The 18,507-nt window shown below is 41.0% G+C and overlaps 1 protein-coding gene across 3 annotated transcripts in view; it reads left to right on the forward strand.

The window, feature by feature from the left end:
- neurl4 (neuralized E3 ubiquitin protein ligase 4) overlaps window positions 1–12,319 on the forward strand; it is a 17,177-nt gene extending 4,858 nt beyond the window's left edge. For 2 of the 3 annotated variants that reach the window (XM_068713306.1, XM_068713305.1), the window contains exons 2-29: window positions 1–169; window positions 256–321; window positions 407–882; window positions 1,103–1,214; window positions 1,323–1,411; window positions 1,537–1,609; window positions 1,844–2,117; window positions 2,289–2,470; window positions 2,587–2,672; window positions 2,804–2,966; window positions 3,065–3,275; window positions 3,533–3,609; window positions 3,735–3,840; window positions 3,968–4,137; window positions 4,334–4,462; window positions 4,805–4,950; window positions 5,182–5,400; window positions 5,963–6,061; window positions 6,184–6,336; window positions 6,423–6,590; window positions 6,748–6,906; window positions 7,091–7,270; window positions 7,487–7,580; window positions 8,686–8,793; window positions 8,891–9,035; window positions 9,289–9,401; window positions 9,728–9,887; window positions 10,005–12,319. The exon at window positions 1–169 is cut by the window's left edge and continues 363 nt beyond it. In XM_068713306.1, coding sequence (XP_068569407.1) covers window positions 1–169; window positions 256–321; window positions 407–882; window positions 1,103–1,214; window positions 1,323–1,411; window positions 1,537–1,609; window positions 1,844–2,117; window positions 2,289–2,470; window positions 2,587–2,672; window positions 2,804–2,966; window positions 3,065–3,275; window positions 3,533–3,609; window positions 3,735–3,840; window positions 3,968–4,137; window positions 4,334–4,462; window positions 4,805–4,950; window positions 5,182–5,400; window positions 5,963–6,061; window positions 6,184–6,336; window positions 6,423–6,590; window positions 6,748–6,906; window positions 7,091–7,270; window positions 7,487–7,580; window positions 8,686–8,793; window positions 8,891–9,035; window positions 9,289–9,401; window positions 9,728–9,887; window positions 10,005–10,209 — 4,332 coding nt within the window. In that variant the 3' untranslated portion in view covers window positions 10,210–12,319. The remainder of the gene's footprint in view (window positions 170–255; window positions 322–406; window positions 883–1,102; window positions 1,215–1,322; window positions 1,412–1,536; window positions 1,610–1,843; window positions 2,118–2,288; window positions 2,471–2,586; window positions 2,673–2,803; window positions 2,967–3,064; window positions 3,276–3,532; window positions 3,610–3,734; window positions 3,841–3,967; window positions 4,138–4,333; window positions 4,463–4,804; window positions 4,951–5,181; window positions 5,401–5,962; window positions 6,062–6,183; window positions 6,337–6,422; window positions 6,591–6,747; window positions 6,907–7,090; window positions 7,271–7,486; window positions 7,581–8,685; window positions 8,794–8,890; window positions 9,036–9,288; window positions 9,402–9,727; window positions 9,888–10,004) is intronic. The other variant, XM_068713307.1, reaches the window with a different exon arrangement.
- Window positions 12,320–18,507: the final 6,188 nt, after the last annotated feature.

Genomic DNA, 18,507 nt, shown 5'->3' on the forward strand with positions numbered 1-18,507 from the left:
AAAGAGACGATAGAGCGGGACGAGGAGGTGGAGGAGGAGGATGAGGAGGAGGAGGAGGAGGAGGAGGAGGAGGAAGACGACGTGGTGGTGTGTGGGAGTCGGGAGGATGCGGGGATCACGGCACTGATGAATGTCGCAGCAATGAATGGAATGATGAATGGAGATGAAGGTAGGGGGCCTTTTTTTTTTTTTATCAATATGGTTCTTTTTCCTATCTGGGATTTGTTATTTTCACCCGTTTTTTCCCTTTCACAGTGCCTGAGCTTAGCTGCAGTCACAGCAGACCAGACAAGTTCCCCAACAACCTGGAGCCTGACACGGGTAAGAAAATCCTTCTAATATCACTGGATGGACCTTGTGCAACACGGACCAGGATTTGACAACCTCCTCTTCCTTTTCTCCTCAGTTCTAACGGAGCACCAGCTCTTTGACGTGTTCAACAACGCAATAGTATCTTTTTATCGCTCCGAGGATGAGGGCGGAGGGGAAGATGGCGGAGGAGGAGCAGGAGGCGTAGGAGGAGGACATTCAGGATCTGACTCCTCTTCCAGAAATGACAGGGGGAGCAGCAGCGGAGGAGGTGCAGTGAACAGCGACAGTGGAACAGGGACAACAGGAGGAAGTGGTGGAGGAGGAGGAGGAGGAGGTGGTGGAGAAGGTGGAAATACTAATAACAGTCCTGCTGGTAACGGAGGGGTCGGGCTGGCGGCCGTGATCGGCGCGATGACCACCAACGACGCGCTGCTGTTCCACGAGAAATGCGGCACGCTGATCAAACTGAGCAACAACAACAAGACGGCGGAGCGGAGGAGACCGCTGGACGAGTTCAACAACGGTGTGGTGATGACCAACCGGCCGCTCCGACACAACGAGATGTTCGAGGTGTTTACGACGACACGTTCGTGCATGAATATTGTATTGTAAATGTGTTTTTACGTTTTAGTCACATAAGCTCCATATGCTTTCTTAATGTCTGGACGTATGGTGCTATTCATCACTCTGGGCTTGAGGCAGAACAGAGAAGCATTTTAGCTGATTCATAATTTAAAAAAAAAAAAAAAGATTCCAGCTGGTGTAAATGTATGTCTGTTTATATTTTCAGATCCGCATTGATAAGCTGGTGGACAAGTGGTCAGGCTCAATAGAGATTGGTGTGACCACACACAATCCCAACAACCTGGACTATCCTGCAACTATGACCAATCTGCGCTCAGGTAACACTCACACAGAGACACACACACACACACACACACACACACACACAGTTCATATAAAGCAGTTCATTGTGAAATGAATGACATTAACCTGGCTGCGAATGTTAGGTACAATCATGATGAGTGGCTGCGGGATATTGACCAACGGGAAAGGAACCCGCCGGGAATACTGTGAATTCAGCCTCGATGAACTTCAGGTCTGTAATGATGCACACGCACACACACACACACACACACACACACACAGATTTCAGTCTTCCACCAACCGACACACCTACGTGTGTCCGTTTTTCTAACCTCCATCAACTACTGTCACCTTTAGGAGGGCGATCACATAGGGCTGATGCGCAAAGCCAGTGGAGCGCTCCATTTCTACATCAACGGCATCGACCAAGGTGAGGCACATCGAGGCGCTTCATGCGTTATTCCATGACGCCTGATCTATTTAAGAATCTGCTGTTGACATATTGCAAAATAGACTGAATGAATGACTGAATTGACTGCAGAAGATGTACTACCTTTGTACTTATAATCAATATGTACAAACACGCGTTGGACATACTGTAACTGAGACTGTTTGCTGTGGAGCAAGTGTGATGACACTTCTAACCACTCGGTCTCTCCCCCAGGTGTCGCGGCAGCCCAGACCCCGGGCGTGGTCTACGGTGTGGTCGACCTCTACGGCATGGCCGTCAAAGTAACCATAGTGCACAACCACAACCACAGTGACCGCCTCAGACGCAACAACGCCATCATGAGGGCGTTATCGCCAGATGTCGGGCGACCCAGGACGGCTCTCTCCCTCACTCCAGACTCGGAGGGGCCCGACCGGCTGCTCTTCCATCCCAACTGTGGCCAGAAGGCGGCCATCATCAGCGACGGCAGGACAGCGCTGCGGCCACAGTGAGTTAACTACAGGCTTTCTTCTTCTTTATATGCTTGATTTTAACTTTTCTTTAGTTTGCTTCACAAATCCTTATGGTAAATTCCAGCCTTAAAAAAACGTAAAACACTCTCTGATTAAGTTTATTTTTGCTGCTTCTTCTTTATTAATGCATATAACTGCTTTCACAGTGCGACTGATGACTTCAACCACGGTGTGGTCCTGAGCGGCCGGCCGCTGCGCTCCAACGAGGTGTTCCAGGTTCGTATCGATAAGATGGTGGACAAGTGGGCGGGCTCCATCGAGATTGGTGTCACAACACACAACCCTGCATACCTGCAGCTGCCCTCCACCATGACCAACCTGCGCTCAGGTGAAATACAAATACTTTGTACAAGTTGGTATTTTGTCTCAGTCTTTTGTGAGATACCTGGATGATTAAAAAACTGTATTTACTGTAAAAAAAACAACATTGTTATTGTTTAACAGGGACGTGGATGATGACGGGGAACGGCGTCATGCACAACGGAACAACAATACTGGATGAGTACGGACACAACCTGGACCGGCTCAAGGTGAGGGATATTTGTGTTTTATCTCTCAGCTGCTGCCACTCCCAGCGTTTATACCCGTCACCCTCTGTCCTCCTGCCTCCTCTCACCTTTTTTTTTTTTTAACCCTTTCCCCTCCGTTTCCCCTCTTTCAGGCGGGTGATACAGTCGGTGTCGTGCGAAAAGAAGACGGCAGCCTCCACTTCTTTGTGAACGGTGTGGCTCAGGGCCCGGCAGCCTGGAACGTCCCTCCCAGTGTCTATGCCGTGGTGGACCTCTACGGCCAGGCTGCTCAGGCCACCATCATGGACGACATGGGTAAGAGGGAGGAAGACAAACTCCATTTTGAACAGTTAAAGATACTAAAATAACTTTAGACGATATGAACTTCTATCTATTTCCTTTTTTTTTGTCAGTGGACCTCCTGCCTCTCCCAGAGGACAGCTTAGAGTGTCCCACGGCCATGTCCCCCGGGAGCCCCTGCTCGGTAGGAGGGGCCATCACCACCAACGACCTGCGTTTCCACCACCTGCATGGCACTAACGCCGTCATCACCAATGGGGGGCGCACCGCCCTGCGTCAGAACTGCCGCAGCGAGTTCAACGACGCTATTGTCATTTCCAACAGGTGAGGAAACAAAATGACAATAACTTTTAGCAAATCATGTCCATCTATGGATCATAAAGTGATGATGAGAAATGTAACAGTAAGCACAAGTATTTCAAGGAGCCAGGTAATGATCTGATGGACATGTTGTTTACAGGTGAGGGAACCAATAAACAGGGAACTTTAAATCTGGTGTCGACAAAGTTATAAACTATAATATACTCTCAGCATTTCTCAGTTCCTCCTCCCACGAGTGAACAAGTGTTACTTTCTTGTAGGTGCCTTCGAGATGGAGAGCTCTTTGAAATCATTATTCAGAAGATGGTGGACCGCTGGTCGGGTTCAATTGAAGCAGGTGAAATGTTTCTGTTGTGTCAACTCTGATTTTCTAATTCTATAGCAAAAATAACAATGAAACGCTACTGTATGTAACCTAACATTTATCTCTTTGTAAATATATTTCATGTGTAATCACCACAGATTTTCTCCTCCCCCCTCTGTGTCCAGGAGTGACAGCCATCAGGCCAGATGAGCTTGAGTTTCCCAACACTATGACTGATATCGACTATGACACTTGGATGCTGAGGTAGAACGCTATGTTGATATGAATACTCAAAAGCTTGTCTTTATTAACCCAAATAATTATGGAAAAAAAACATAAACGGAATCAATCAATGTGGCTTTGATATTCACCTGTCATCCTTTTTCCACAGTGGAACAGCCATCATGCAGGATGGCAACACAATGCGCAACAATTACGGTTGTGACCTAGACTCCCTGACCACAGGCTCCCGTATTGGTATGATGCGCTCAGCCAGCGGCGACCTCCATTATTACATCAACGGTGTGGATCAAGGGGTCGCCTGCACCGGCCTGCCACCAGGTAAAGATTAGTGATGTGAAATTCTGCTGCAGCTAGACGTGGTTAAAATACTGCTGGTATCAGTTTAGGTTTCATGTGATGACCTCATGCTTCATCCGTGTCTCTCTCTCTCTCTCTCTCTCTCTCTCTCTCTCTCTCTCTCTCTCTCTCTCTCTCTCTCTCTCTCTCTCTCTCTCTCTCTCTCTCTCTCTCTCAGAGGTGTATGCCGTGATCGACCTGTATGGTCAGTGTGTTCAGGTGTCCATCACCAGCTCCTCAGGCCCGCTGGACAACAGCCTCTGTACCAGCAACATCACGGAGAAGAGCTTCCCCATCCACTCACCAGGTAAACGTCAGCATCCCTGCTTAAGCCTGTAAAGCCTTGAAAAGCATAAAAAAATAAAGAGCGATCATTTTCAGATCCAAAGCTTTGGGATTGCATGAAAATACTATTTTTTTTTAAACTAATATAATATATTTTTTTAATATATATATTTTTAAAACGCTTTTGTATAAATGTGTTTTGTATTTTATCTTTTCAAAAGTAAAATAAATTCAATAAATACAATAAATTCAATAAATTAAAAAAGAAAGATTAGAAGAAAGGGAGCAAAGACAAAATGTATCACATATCCGTTGTCTTCAAAGCCTCATCTCCACATTTCTTCTTTCCTGTGTTTATGTTCAGTAGCTGGCGTCGCCCATCGACTCCACAGTAAACACGGCAAGAATGTGGTTCTGCTCGGCGACGGTTGCCAGGGCGTCAGAGTTGGAGGTTACGCTCACGGCATTGTGTTCAGTGCGAAGGAACTCAAAGCAGACGAGCTGTTTGAGGTAAACAAGGACGTGAGCCTCCTATTTACCAAGAAATGCTCTGAAAATGAAACCGCTAACTGCCTTGTGATTTAAAATTAAAAATAATGTACACATTATCCTCTTGAATACTTATGTCTGCATGTATCATAAATACAGTTTTCTACAATAGAAATGGCAGGATTTATGTTTTCCCTTCCTAACTGATGTTTTTTTCCTCGTTCCTGGTGTTGCTGTCTCTGTCCTCTGCAGGTGAGGATTGATGAAGTGGACGAGCAGTGGTGCGGTTCGCTGCACATCGGTCTGACCACGCTGGCGCCTCCGGAGCTGCCGTCCTGCCCGCTGTCGGGTCTCTCCCCCTCCCTCCCGCAGCTCCGCACCAAGGTCACCTGGCTGCTCTGCGGCTCTGAGGTCCGTCGCAACGGCGTGCTGCAGCGCCAGAACTACGGCTGTTCACTGGACCGGCTGACGGTGAGCTGCATCTCCCTGCTCCGTGAGCGCCGTTAGATTAGAGACCCTCAAGGATCTCTTTTTCTGTCTCAGATTAATTGACAGAGCCCCTCTGTCTGCTTAAAAGCCCCGATTTAAGAATGTTATCAGAGCTTTGGGATTGTCACAGTCTAAAAATAAGTGACTCACAGAAATCAGTATCCCATCTTAAAACTCTATCCTCTTTTCTGTTTTTAATCATAATAACCACTTCTAATCTCTTATCCTTTCATCTTTTTTGAGTTTGTTTTCATTTAAAGCTATTGCCAAAGCTCTTAGTCAAATGTCCTTTTGAAAAAACTGCACAAACAAGCATTTATTTACATTTATGTATTATATATTTACATATATGTATATCGTCTTATTGAATGATGGGTCTGTGCTGATAACGTCGATTACACACAGCTTTTTAGTGCCATACTCTTAACGTGAGTCTGTTAAGGACAAAAAAACAAAGTTGAGAAGTTGTCGGTCACCAGTCGTTGATATCTGCATTCTTCACCATACTGCTGGTGGTAATCACCTGAATATCACTGGTTCTTAGGTTGGGAACCGCGTGGGTGTGAAGAGGTGCAGTGACGACACCATGCACATCTTCATTGATGGGGAAGACATGGGACCTGCAGCGACTGCAGTAGCCAAGGTACACACACACACACACACACACACACACACACACACACACACACACACACACACACACCTGCAGTACACAGCTACTTGGCCCCACGCTGCCATTCAGCACTTCTCTCTGGCTCCTTGCAGAATGTTTATGCTGTTTTGGACCTGTATGGGCGGATAACAGCGGTGTCCATCGTGAGCTCTTCATTGATTGAGGACATGGAAAGCGTGAAGGCGCCATCGCTCTCCTCAGACAGCTGCAGCGAAGGAGAGGAGGACAGCACCCCCGTCAAAGAGGTAGCAGCGCTCGCCTTGTCTGATAACAACAAGTGTTTTTCACTGCGTCATCGGATTTCCTGAGAAACTCTCCGTGTCACCTCCAGGTTGAGACTGAGCCGTGCGCGTTAGTGCCGACCGTCATGGCGTTCCTGGAAAACCACGGCAAAAACATCCAGCTGTCCAACCAGAACCTGACGGCAGCCAGAGTATCCAGCTATAACCAGGGCCTGCTGGTCACCGCCCAACCGCTGGCTCGCCAGCAGCTGTTCCAGGTAACACAACTGTGTGGTTTGGTGTCCATATGATTATGTTTGCACGTCATTATACTATATACAATACCATACTAGTGTAATATATACAGAATACGACCACAAAGTGTTTTAGGCTGTGACTGTTCCAGTCTGTCAACAGCCTCTCTTTTGTCACCAGTTTCAAATCGACCGTCTGAACCCGTCATGGACGTCGTCGCTGTCGTTGGGGGTGATTGGTCACTCACCCGACCGGCTCAACTTCCCCTCCACCGCGTGTTGTCTGAAACGCTCCGCCTGGCTGCTGCAGAGAGACTCTGTCTTCCACAACTCCCTAAAGGTACACAAACTTTTAAACTCACTCATCACGTCATGTTTTCTATGGATTTGTGTCTTACATGACAAACTGAGTGTGTTCTCATTGACTGTTTCATTGATCTTCTGTCATTGTTCTCTCACTCGCTGACTCCTCTTTTTTTTGTCTTTTCACTAATCACTCTTCCTTTCTCCCCCCCCCTCTTTAGATATGTGAAAACTACGGTCCTAATCTGGACACTTGTCCAGAGGGGACGGTGTTGGGTCTGCTGGTGGACGCCAACAGTTGTCTCCACCTCTACGTCAACGGCATGGACCAGGGTGTGGCGGTGCAGGACATTCCTTCACCCTGCTACCCCTTTATCGACCTCTATGGCCAGTGTGAACAGGTCAGGCACACACACACACACACACACACACACACACACACACAGAAACAGCCATGTCAGTTTGACGTTTCTGCCCGATGAATGAATTTAACAGTTAAAGAATTATCTAAAATAACATGTTCTGGTGATTTGACTAATCGGTTAATAATAATTTCAGCACTAAATCACTAAGAACCCCAAGATGATATGCTAATGAGTGTTGTGTCATCATGGCAGGTTACTATAGTAACAAACAACGTGCCAGCTGTTGGTGGAGAGAGTGGTGAGACCCGCTGTCAGGGCGACATGGAGAAGGCGGACATGGTTGACGGTAAGAAGCCGAAGGTTTCTGTTATTCCTCCTTGACAGCTGTGGTTAGAGGCTTCATGTTTTCGAGTTGTCCGTCTGTCCGATTCTATTGAAAGCAACATCTCAGGGATGTTGGAGGAAATTCTTCAGATTTGGCACAAAGGTCCACCTGGACTCAATGTCGATCACGTCAGTCACATTCTCATGAATGCGAAATCTCAGGAAGTCCTTGAAGGAATTTCAAAAAATATGGTGCAAACGTCCAAAATGTCTTTTCAGAAAGTTTTTTAAAATGTCATAGCATAGTATGCCATAAACAAAGTAATAAAAAACTGATCACAAAAATGTTCATTAAAAGGTCATAATAAAGTATGTCATGAAAAAAGTTGTTCCCATGAAATGTCATGAAATGGAGATATATAAGTAGTAGCATAGTATGTCAAAAACTATTATGAAAAATTACATTTTGTAGGATGCTATAAAATGTATTTCACAAAATGTAACAAAAAGTCATAGTATAGCAAGTCATAAAAAACTTGGACAAAATATATAAAAAAGAGTCATAGTATAGTGTGCTATAAAAATGTCATAAAATACCATTGTGTAGTATGTCATAAAAGATGTCATAGTATTGAATGTTACAAAAAGTCATATTCCAAAAAAATAAATCATAAAAAGTGACCTTATGATATCATAAAATGTCTTTAAAAAGGTATAAAAAAAGTCATAGTATACCATAATATTAACATAAACAATTGTGTTGTAGGTCATAAATAAGTCAGTATAGTATGTCATAATAATGTCATAAATATTTGCTATTATAGTATGTCGTAATGTTATAATGATAAAAGCAAGGATAGTAATAAAAATAGCTATGAATAATTATAGAAGCAGTGTTTGTAAAGCAGGGCCACAGATCAAATTCATATGCTAATTATGACAATTTCACACAAACGTCTGACACGATGAAATAATAAAGTGATGACATTTTTGACAGACATGGATGCAAAGCGCAACTTGCCTTGTTGGCAGAGGCGTGTCACCGTGAGGCGCTAATTATAGTCAGTTCTGTTCGTTCTCTAAGTCTTGCGTTTGACCTTTTTTTTTTTTTTTTATTCTACATGCAGGAATCAAAGAGAGTGTGTGCTGGACGCCCCCTCCAGAAGTCAACCCCAACAAGACTTGTGAATACCAGGCACTGTGCTCACGCTTCAAGGACCTGCTCACTCTACCAGGTGAGTTTTACCCGAGAACTTTCTGCCGTGATCTTTGTTTCAGATCTAAAATCATCTAACAATCACGACCTTTGTCTCCTTCACCGCCGCTCATAAGATGGCTATTTTAACGAAGATGCAAAGTACAACCTTTGCTACTGTGAGTCCTGCCACAAGCTTCGGGGTGACGAGGCTTATTACAAGAGAGGAGAACCGCCCCGGGACTACGCCCTGCCCTTTGGATGGTGCCGCTTCGCCCTCAGGTGAGACGATTTCTCTGTCAGATCTCAAACTACTGTAAACCGTAATTTCGCCGTGGTCTGTAGGACGCAATGAGCCTCGCTAAATAAGAGCTAACCGCGAACATGAACTGAGGTTGCAGTGAGTTACATTTGGGACAAGTAAAACATCTCAACTACTTGCTGACTTACAGGCTGTGCATCTATTATAATTAACGTTTGCACAGCGTTCTCATTGTTGAAGGTGTGTCTATATAAGTGTTTCCTCTATGTGCAGGATCAAGCCCCACTGTGAGGTTTCTAATGCACTGAAGAAGTGGCACATCGCGTACCACGGCACCAGTGTCGGAGCCCTGCGGCGCACGCTGGACCACAGCCAGCTGCTGCCTGGTAGGAAAATGCCAAAGACACACATCATACACCTTGTTTTTAACAATTGACTGAAAGGTTCTCAAACTTTTGACTACGTGCAAATTTAGGGAAGCCAGCAGATGATCGAGGGCCCTTTGGCTCAGTAGCTGAGTCGTGTATCAAATGGAAACTATTGAAAGTGAAAGTACTGAAATGGACTGCGGATGATTAAAATATAATAAAAGCATTTCATGTCATGTTCATGGGCCGCACAAAATGTCTCTGAGAGCCGCCATTAGTCCGACGGTTGCACTAGAGAAACTACGGTCTTTACGTTCAACGTCATGTTGTTGTTGTTGTTGCAGGGACGTCGTCTATCTTCTCAGTGTCCCCGGTGAAGGCGGAGGGGCCTAATGGCTACAGTGAGCCAGAGGAGAACAGCGCCCCCGGCAGGGAGGTCCCCAGAGTGCGGCTCTCCCCCACTATGCGCTACTCCGGCATGGAGATCTTTGCCCCCAAAGTGCAGTAAGTAAATTACTACTACATCTGGTACATTTCCACCTCCCTGTCTGCAGTGGAGAGCTGACAGGAAACGGGGGGGGGGGGGAGCACTTACTGATAGTTCTCCTTCTCCTCACGCAGATTTCGGGACCCTCGTTCTCACCGCAGCCACCAGGCTCAGGTGGGATTCCAGGTGTGCGTGCGTCCAGGCTCCTACAAGGTGGGGCCGCAGACGCTCGGCCACAGCGAGCCCCTGGACCCTCGCTTCAGCAACTCAGAGATCGAATGGATCACGAAGGAGCAAGGCGGCACGCTCCTCTACGGACTGCTCATCCGGATCGAGTAACTGGAGCGACGAGGGAGGCATTCGGGTGGAAGTGGGGAGGGTCTTGTGTGGCGCTCCTCATACTTTCAATAAACTGACAACCAAATCCAAACCCCTGCCTTGAGAGAGAGACTCCTCTGGAATCCAGCTGTTCCAACCATGGATTGTTGACAATTCAGCGTTATTGATTTTTGTTTATTTTGTTGTTTTTTTTTGGTTGTTTGCTCTTGGACTCTTTTAAAGGCCGGGGGCTACGGCGGTTTCAAAGAACGACGGACACTGCCTGCACTTTATGTTTTGGACACTCGTGGGCGATTTTTAAACTAACTTCTCATTGACTCAAAACGACACGTTTGTTCATTCGCTACATTTAGGGTTGGTTTTCTTTGCCACTTTTTTTTTTTTCCCCCCATTCCCAACATATTTTTCTTCCACACACACAAACAGCTAATTTTTTCTTTATCTTTTGGCACTTATTTTTATCACTTATCACCTCTGCTCTGGTCAGTGTTTTTTAATTTGGGAGGAGCTGTCCCCTGCCAAACTGCACGTTAAAGGACTATCACCTAAAAAGACTGAAACGTGGGTAAAAAAAACAAAAAGATCAAAAGTGACAATGTTTTCACAAAAATGTATAAAGACAGAGAGACACTTGAATCTGAGAATGAATCCAAGAGTGTCTTGTGATTGTGACTTCTTTAGTGGGGGAAGATTTTAAAAACTGGAGGAAGAAAAAAAATGTTTACACGTGTACGACTGTATGTTGATTTCTCTTTGTGTCTCCACATTAGCAGTCTGGCTACTTTATCAGTCCTGTTGCGTTTCTGTTGTGGCCCAGCAACACGTGTGACTCGTCGTGTCAAATGGAAAACATTCACAGGCTTTAAGCTGTGGAGAAAACTGGAAGATTTGACAGAATAATGTACTTTTGGGAATCTAAAAGTTGTGTATTGAGATAGCGAATGGCAATTGACGTTCAAGCCTTACCGCTTGTTTGTTACACCCGAGAGGATACATCAGAAGATATTTAAGAATACAGATATTTACTTTTAGACGTGGTAGTTTTTGATACAGGAAAAAGGGGGAAAAAAAAGAAAAGTTAAACATTTTTAAGAAATGAGCTCATTCACTTTCTTGCAGAGTAAGATGAGATGATTAATGCCACTCTCACGTGTGAGTAGTATCAGTCTTCTCATCTAGCAAACTATTCGCAAGAAAGCGAATATCCCATAATGTTGAACTTGTAAAATGTAGTTTAAATGAACTGAAGCCAAAAGGTTGAAGTGGTTTTCCACATCACTCCCGCTGTTTCGCTTCCCCATCATCGTTTACTCCAGATCCACTCTCACCTCCGCTCTGATGGATCCATCAGTCACGTCTGACTCCGTTTACCTGGCAGGACGTCCAGAGCCAACAGCGTGTAGTTTCTACGTCAGCAGGACGTCAAGTCATCTGCATCCCACGACCTGAGCTGGTGTTTACATGTGAATGTTACTCATTATGGCTCTTCAGTTCTTTCATGTCAACTAACATTGATTTACATTAGTCAAATGTTTATACAAAAACATCCACCTAATGATTGATTGTATGTGAATAGCTTTCCAAAGCGTATCTTTTTCACAGTTCTCAGTTCTGATGCCAATTTGATAAACCTGCGACACGAACATGAAACCCCAACATTTTTTTCAAGGCACAGTTTTGATGAGTCAAACTCAAGAAAATGTAATTGAAGAAGCTCAGTCGCCTTCTAAGAGCAGCTGTGATCTGACTAGCGGAAGAACTACGGGGTTTTGACAGAAGGAAAAACTTCCAATCAAAAAAAAAAAATGTGAAAAATATGATTATATGGGTTATTTACAGCCCAGTGCTGCTTTGTACAATTTTATTTGTATTGTGTTCTTAATTTGTTTTCTGTATGTTGCGTTGTACAGGCTGTTACATAAAAAAATCATATCTTCCTGATTTATAAAAAAAATAATAAACTGACAGACAGTATGCACAGAAGGATGGTGGAAGTTGTTTTTGTGATGCGGTAAACAAAACAGATGAAGACAAGACAACCTACTGGTGCTTTGTGTTTTTTAATTTAATTTAATTTAGAGTAGCAAAGTTGTCATTGTAGAGAAGTACAATAAAGACACAATAACACTTACAGTGATCTGCTGTTAAATGCTTTTGGATTGCGGTTGACATTGTTATGGCATACTATATTATGACATTTAGTGACTTTAAAATACTATAAAATTACTTTTTTATGACTTTTTTTGACTTACTATACTAAAAATGATTTGTGACCTTTTTCAACATACTTTTTTCTATTTATTATTTTTTGTTTTGTTTGTTTTTTCGACATGCTATAATATGATTTTTTTTGACATACTATAATATGACTTTTTTGACATGCTATACTATGACTTTTTATGACTTTTTCAACATGCTATAATATGACTTTTTTGTGACTTTTTCGACATACTATAATGATTTTTTTCAACATGCTATACTATGACTTTTTATGACATTTTCGACATGCTGTACTATGACTTTTTCGACATACTATAATATGACTTTTTATGACTTTTTCGACATACTATAATATGACTTTTTATGACTTTTTTGACATACTATATTATGATTTTTTTATGACTTTTTCGACAAGCTATAATATGATTCTTTTATGACTTTTTTGACATGCTATAATATAATTTTTTTCGACATACTATATTATGTCTTTTTCGACATACTATAATATGACTTTTTTATGACTTTTTTGACATACTATAATATGATTTTTTTATGACTTTAACGACATGCTGTAATATGATTTTTTTCGACACAATAATATGACTTTTTTATGACTTTTTTGACATACTATACTATGACCGTTTTTCACTTTTTTCAACATGTTATACTATGACAGTTTTTCACTTTTTACAACAGGCTATACTATGACTGTTTTCGACAGGCTATACTATGACTGTTTTTGACATAATATACGATAACTGTTTTTTGACTTTTTTCAACATGCTATACTATGACCGTTTTTCATTTTTTTCGACAGGCTATACTATGACTGTTTTCGACAGGCTATACTATGACTGTTTTCAACATAATGTACTATGACTGTTTTTTGACTTTTTTCGACATGCTTTACTATGACCGTTTTTCACGTTTTTTGACAGGCTATACTATGACTGTTTTCGACAGGCTATACTATGACTGTTTTCGACATAATATACTATTACTGTTTTTTGACTTTTTTCAAAATGCTATACTATGACCTTTTTTCATTTTTTTCAACATGCTATACTATGACTGTTTTTCACCTTTTTTGACATACTTCACTATGACTGTTTTCTACATGCTATACTATGACTTTTTATAGACATAATATGCCAGTGATTCTCAACTGGTGTCCGTGTCTAAGTGGAGAGCAGGGCTACCTTTCAATCAGAGGGTCGTCGGTTCAATCCCCTGCTCCTGCTCTGCTAGTCTATTGTCAATGTGTCCTTCAGCAAGACAATTGACCCCAAGATATTATTACTATGACTATTTTTAGACAAACTATACTATGAATGTTTTCGACGTGATATATTATGACCGTTTTTCACTTTTTTCGACAGGCTATACTATGACTGTTTTCGACATAATATACTATGACCGTTTTTTGACTTTTTTCGACAGGCTATACTATGACCGTTTTTCACTTTTTTCGACAGGCTATACTATGACCGTTTTTCACTTTTTTCGACAGGCTATACTATGACCGTTTTTCAATTTTTTCAACATGCTATACTATGACTGTTTTTCAATTTTTTCGACAGGCTATACTACGACTGTTTTCGAAAGGCTATACTATGACTGTTTTCGACATAATATACTATGACTGTTTTTTTACTTTTTTCGACAGGCTATACTATGACCGTTTTTCATTTTTTTCGACATCCTATACTATGACTGTTTTTCACCTTTTTTTACATACTTTTCTATGACTGTTTTCGACAGGCTATACTATGACTGTTTTCAACATAATGTATTATGACTGTTTTTTGACTTTTTTCGACATGCTTTACTATGACCGTTTTTCACTTTTTTTGACAGGCCGTACTATGACTGTTTTCGACAGGCTATACTATGACTGTTTTCGACATAATATACTATGACTGTTTTTTGACTTTTTTTCGACAAGCTGTACTATGACCGTTTTTCAATTTTTTCGACATGCTATAATATGACCGTTTTTCACTTTTTTTGACAGGCTATACTATGACTGTTTTCGACAGGCTATACGATGACTGTTTTCGACAGGCTATACTATGACTGTTTTTTGACTTTTTCGACATGCTTTACTATGACCGTTTTTCACTTTTTTCGACAGGCTATACTATGACTGTTTTCGACATAATATACTATTACTTTTTTTTGACTTTTTTCGACATGCTATACTATGACTGTTTTTCACTTTTTTTTTACATAATTTACAATGACTGTTTTCTACATGCTATACTATGACTTTTTATAGACATAATATGCCAGTGATTCTCTACTGGTCTCCGTGGATAAGTGGAGAGCAGGGCTGCCTTTCAATCAGAGGGTTGTTGGTTCAATCCCCGGCTCCTGCTCTGCTACTCTAATGTCAATGTGTCCTTCAGCAAGACATTTACCCCAAAATACTATTACTATGACTTTTTTTAGACAAACTATACTATGAATGTTTTTGACATGCTATACTATGACCGTTTTTCACTTTTTTCGACAGGCTATACTATGACCGTTTTTCGACATAATATACTATTACTGTTTTTTGACATTTTTCGACATGCTATACTATGACCTTTTTTCATTTTTTTCAACATGCTATACTATGACTGTTTTTCACCTTTTTTGACATACTTCACTATGACTGTTTTCTACATGCTATACTATGACTTTTTATAGACATAATATGCCAGTGACTCTCAACTGGTGTCTGTGGCTAAGTGGAGAGCAGGGCTACCTTTCAATCAGAGGGTCTTTGGTTCAATCCCCTGCTCCTGCTCTGCTAGTCTAATGTCAATGTGTCCTTCAGCAAGACAATTGACCCCAAGATATTATTACTATGACTTTTTTTAGACAAACTATACTATGAATGTTTTCGACGTGCTATACTATGACCGTTTTTCACTTTTTTCGACAGGCTATACTATGACTGTTTTCGACAGGCTATACTATGACTGTTTTCGACATAATATACTATGACTGTTTTTTGACTTTTTTCGACATACTTTACTATGACCGTTTTTCACTTTTTTCGACAGGCTATACTATGACTGTTTTTCACCTTTTTTGACATACTTCACTATGACTGTTTTCTACATGCTATACTATGACTTTTTATAGACATACTATGCCATTGGTTCTCAACTGGTGTCCGTGGCTAAGTGGAGAGCAGGGCTACCTTTCAATCAGAGGGTCGTCGGTTCAATCCCCGGCTCCTACTCTGCTAGTCTAATGTCAATGTGTCCTTCAGCAAGACAATTGACCCCAAGATATTATTACTATGACAATTTTTGGGACAAACTATACTATGAATGTTTTTGACATGTTATACTATGACCGTTTTTCACTTTTTTCGACAGGCTATACTATGACCGTTTTTCGACATAATATACTATTACTGTTTTTTGACTTTTTTCGACATACTTTACTATGACCGTTTTTCACTTTTTTCGACAGGCTATACTATGACTGTTTTTCACCTTTTTTGACATACTTCACTATGACTGTTTTCTACATGCTATACTATGACTTTTTATAGACATACTATGCCATTGGTTCTCAACTGGTGTCCGTGGCTAAGTGGAGAGCAGGGCTACCTTTCAATCAGAGGGTCGTCGGTTCAATCCCTGGCTCCTACTCTGCTAGTCTAATGTCAATGTGTCCTTAAGCAAGACAATTGACCCCAAGGTGTTATTACTATGACAATTTTTGGGACAAACTATACTATGAATGTTTTCGATGTGATATACTATGACCGTTTTTCACTTTTTTCGACAGGCTATACTATAACTGTTTTCGACGAGCTATACTATGACTGTTTTCGACATAATATACTATGACTGTTTTTTGACTTTTTTCGACATGCTATACTATGACCGTTTTTCAATTTTTTCGACAGACTATACTATGAACGTTTTTGGCTTTTTTCGACAAGCTACAATATCACTGTTTTCGACATAATATACTATGACTTTTTTCGACATATTATACTATGACCGTTTTTCACTTTTTTTGACAGGCCGTACTATGACTGTTTTCGACAGGCTATACTATGACTGTTTTCGACATAATATACTATGACTGTTTTTTGACTGTTTTCGACAGGCTATACTATGACCGTTTTTCACTTTTTTCGACAGGCTATACTATGACTGTTTTTCACTTTTTTCGTCAGGCTATACTATGACTGTTTTCGACAGGCTATACTATGACTGTTTTCGACATAATATACTATTACTGTTTTTTGACTTTTTTCGACATGCTATACTATGACCTTTTTTCATTTTTTTCAACATGCTATACTATGACTGTTTTTCACCTTTTTTGACATACTTCACTGTGACTGTTTTCTACATGCTATACTATGACTTTTTATAGACATAATGTGCCAGTGATTCTCAACTGGTGTCCGTGTCTAAGTGGAGAGCAGGGCTACCTTTCAATCAGAGGGTCGTCAGTTCAATCCCCTGCTCTGCTAGTCTAATGTCAATGTGTCCTTCAGCAAGACAATTGACCCCAAGATATTATTACTATGACTTTTTTTAGACAAACTATACTATGAATGTTTTCGACGTGATATACTATGACCGTTTTTCACTTTTTTCGACAGGCTATACTATGACTGTTTTCGACAGGCTATACTATGACTGTTTTCGACATAATATACTATGACTTTTTTTGACATACTTTACTATGATTGTTTTCGACAGGCTATACTATGACTGTTTTTCAATTTTTTCGACAGGCTATACTACGACTGTTTTCGAAAGGCTATACTATGACTGTTTTCGACATAATATACTATGACTGTTTTTTTGACTTTTTTCGACATCCTATACTATGACTGTTTTTCACTTTTTTTTACATACTTTACTATGACTGTTTTCGACAGGCTATACTATGACTGTTTTCAACATTATGTACTATGACTGTTTTTTGACTTTTTTCGACATGCTTTACTATGACCGTTTTTCACTTTTTTTGACAGGCCGTACTATGACTGTTTTCGACAGGCTATACTATGACTGTTTTCGACATAATATACTAAGACTGTTTTTTGACTTTTTTCGAAATGCTATACTATAACCGTTTTTCAATTTTTTCGACAGGCTATACCATTACCGTTTTTCACTTTTTTCGACAGGCTATACTATGACTGTTTTCGACAGGCTATACTATGACTGTTTTCGACATAATATACTATGACTGTTTTTTGACTTTTTTCGACATACTATACAATGACCGTTTTTCAATTTTTCGACAGGCTATACTATGACTGTTTTCGAGAGGCTATACTATGACTGTTTTCGACATAATATACTATTACTGTTTTTTGACTTTTTTCAAAATGCTATACTATGACCTTTTTTCATTTTTTTCAACATGCTATACTATGACTGTTTTTCACCTTTTTTGACATACTTCACTTTGACTGTTTTCTACATGCTATACTATGACTTTTTATAGACATAATATGCCAGTGATTCTCTACTGGTCTCCGTGGATAAGTGGAGAGCAGGGCTGCCTTTTAATCAGAGGGTCGTTGGTTCAATCCCCGGCTCCTGCTCTGCTACTCTAATGTCAATGTGTCCTTCAGCAAGACATTTAACCCCAAAATACTATTACTATGACTTTTTTTAGACAAACTATACTATGAATGTTTTTGACATGCTATACTATGACCGTTTTTCACTTTTTTCGACAGGCTATATTATGACCGTTTTTCACTTTTTTTGACAGGCTATACTATGACTGTTTTCGACAGGCTATACTATGACTGTTTTCGACAGGCTAAACTATGACTGTTTTCGACATAATATACTTTGACTGTTTTTTGAGTTTTTTCGACATGCTTTATTATGACCGTTTTTCATTTTTTTCGACATACTATACTATGACTGTTTTTCACTTTTTTTGACATACTTTACTATGACTGTTTTCGACAGGCTATACTATGACTGTTTTCAACATAATGTACTATGACTGTTTTTTGACTTTTTTCGACATGGTTTACTATGACCGTTTTTCACTTTTTTTGACAGGCTGTACTATGACTGTTTTCGA

The sequence above is a fragment of the Cebidichthys violaceus genome, unplaced genomic scaffold, assembly GCF_023349555.1.
Source record: "Cebidichthys violaceus isolate CVI_PGR_0920_01 unplaced genomic scaffold, fCebVio1.0.p SCAF_19, whole genome shotgun sequence".
NCBI lineage: Eukaryota > Metazoa > Chordata > Actinopteri > Perciformes > Stichaeidae > Cebidichthys > Cebidichthys violaceus.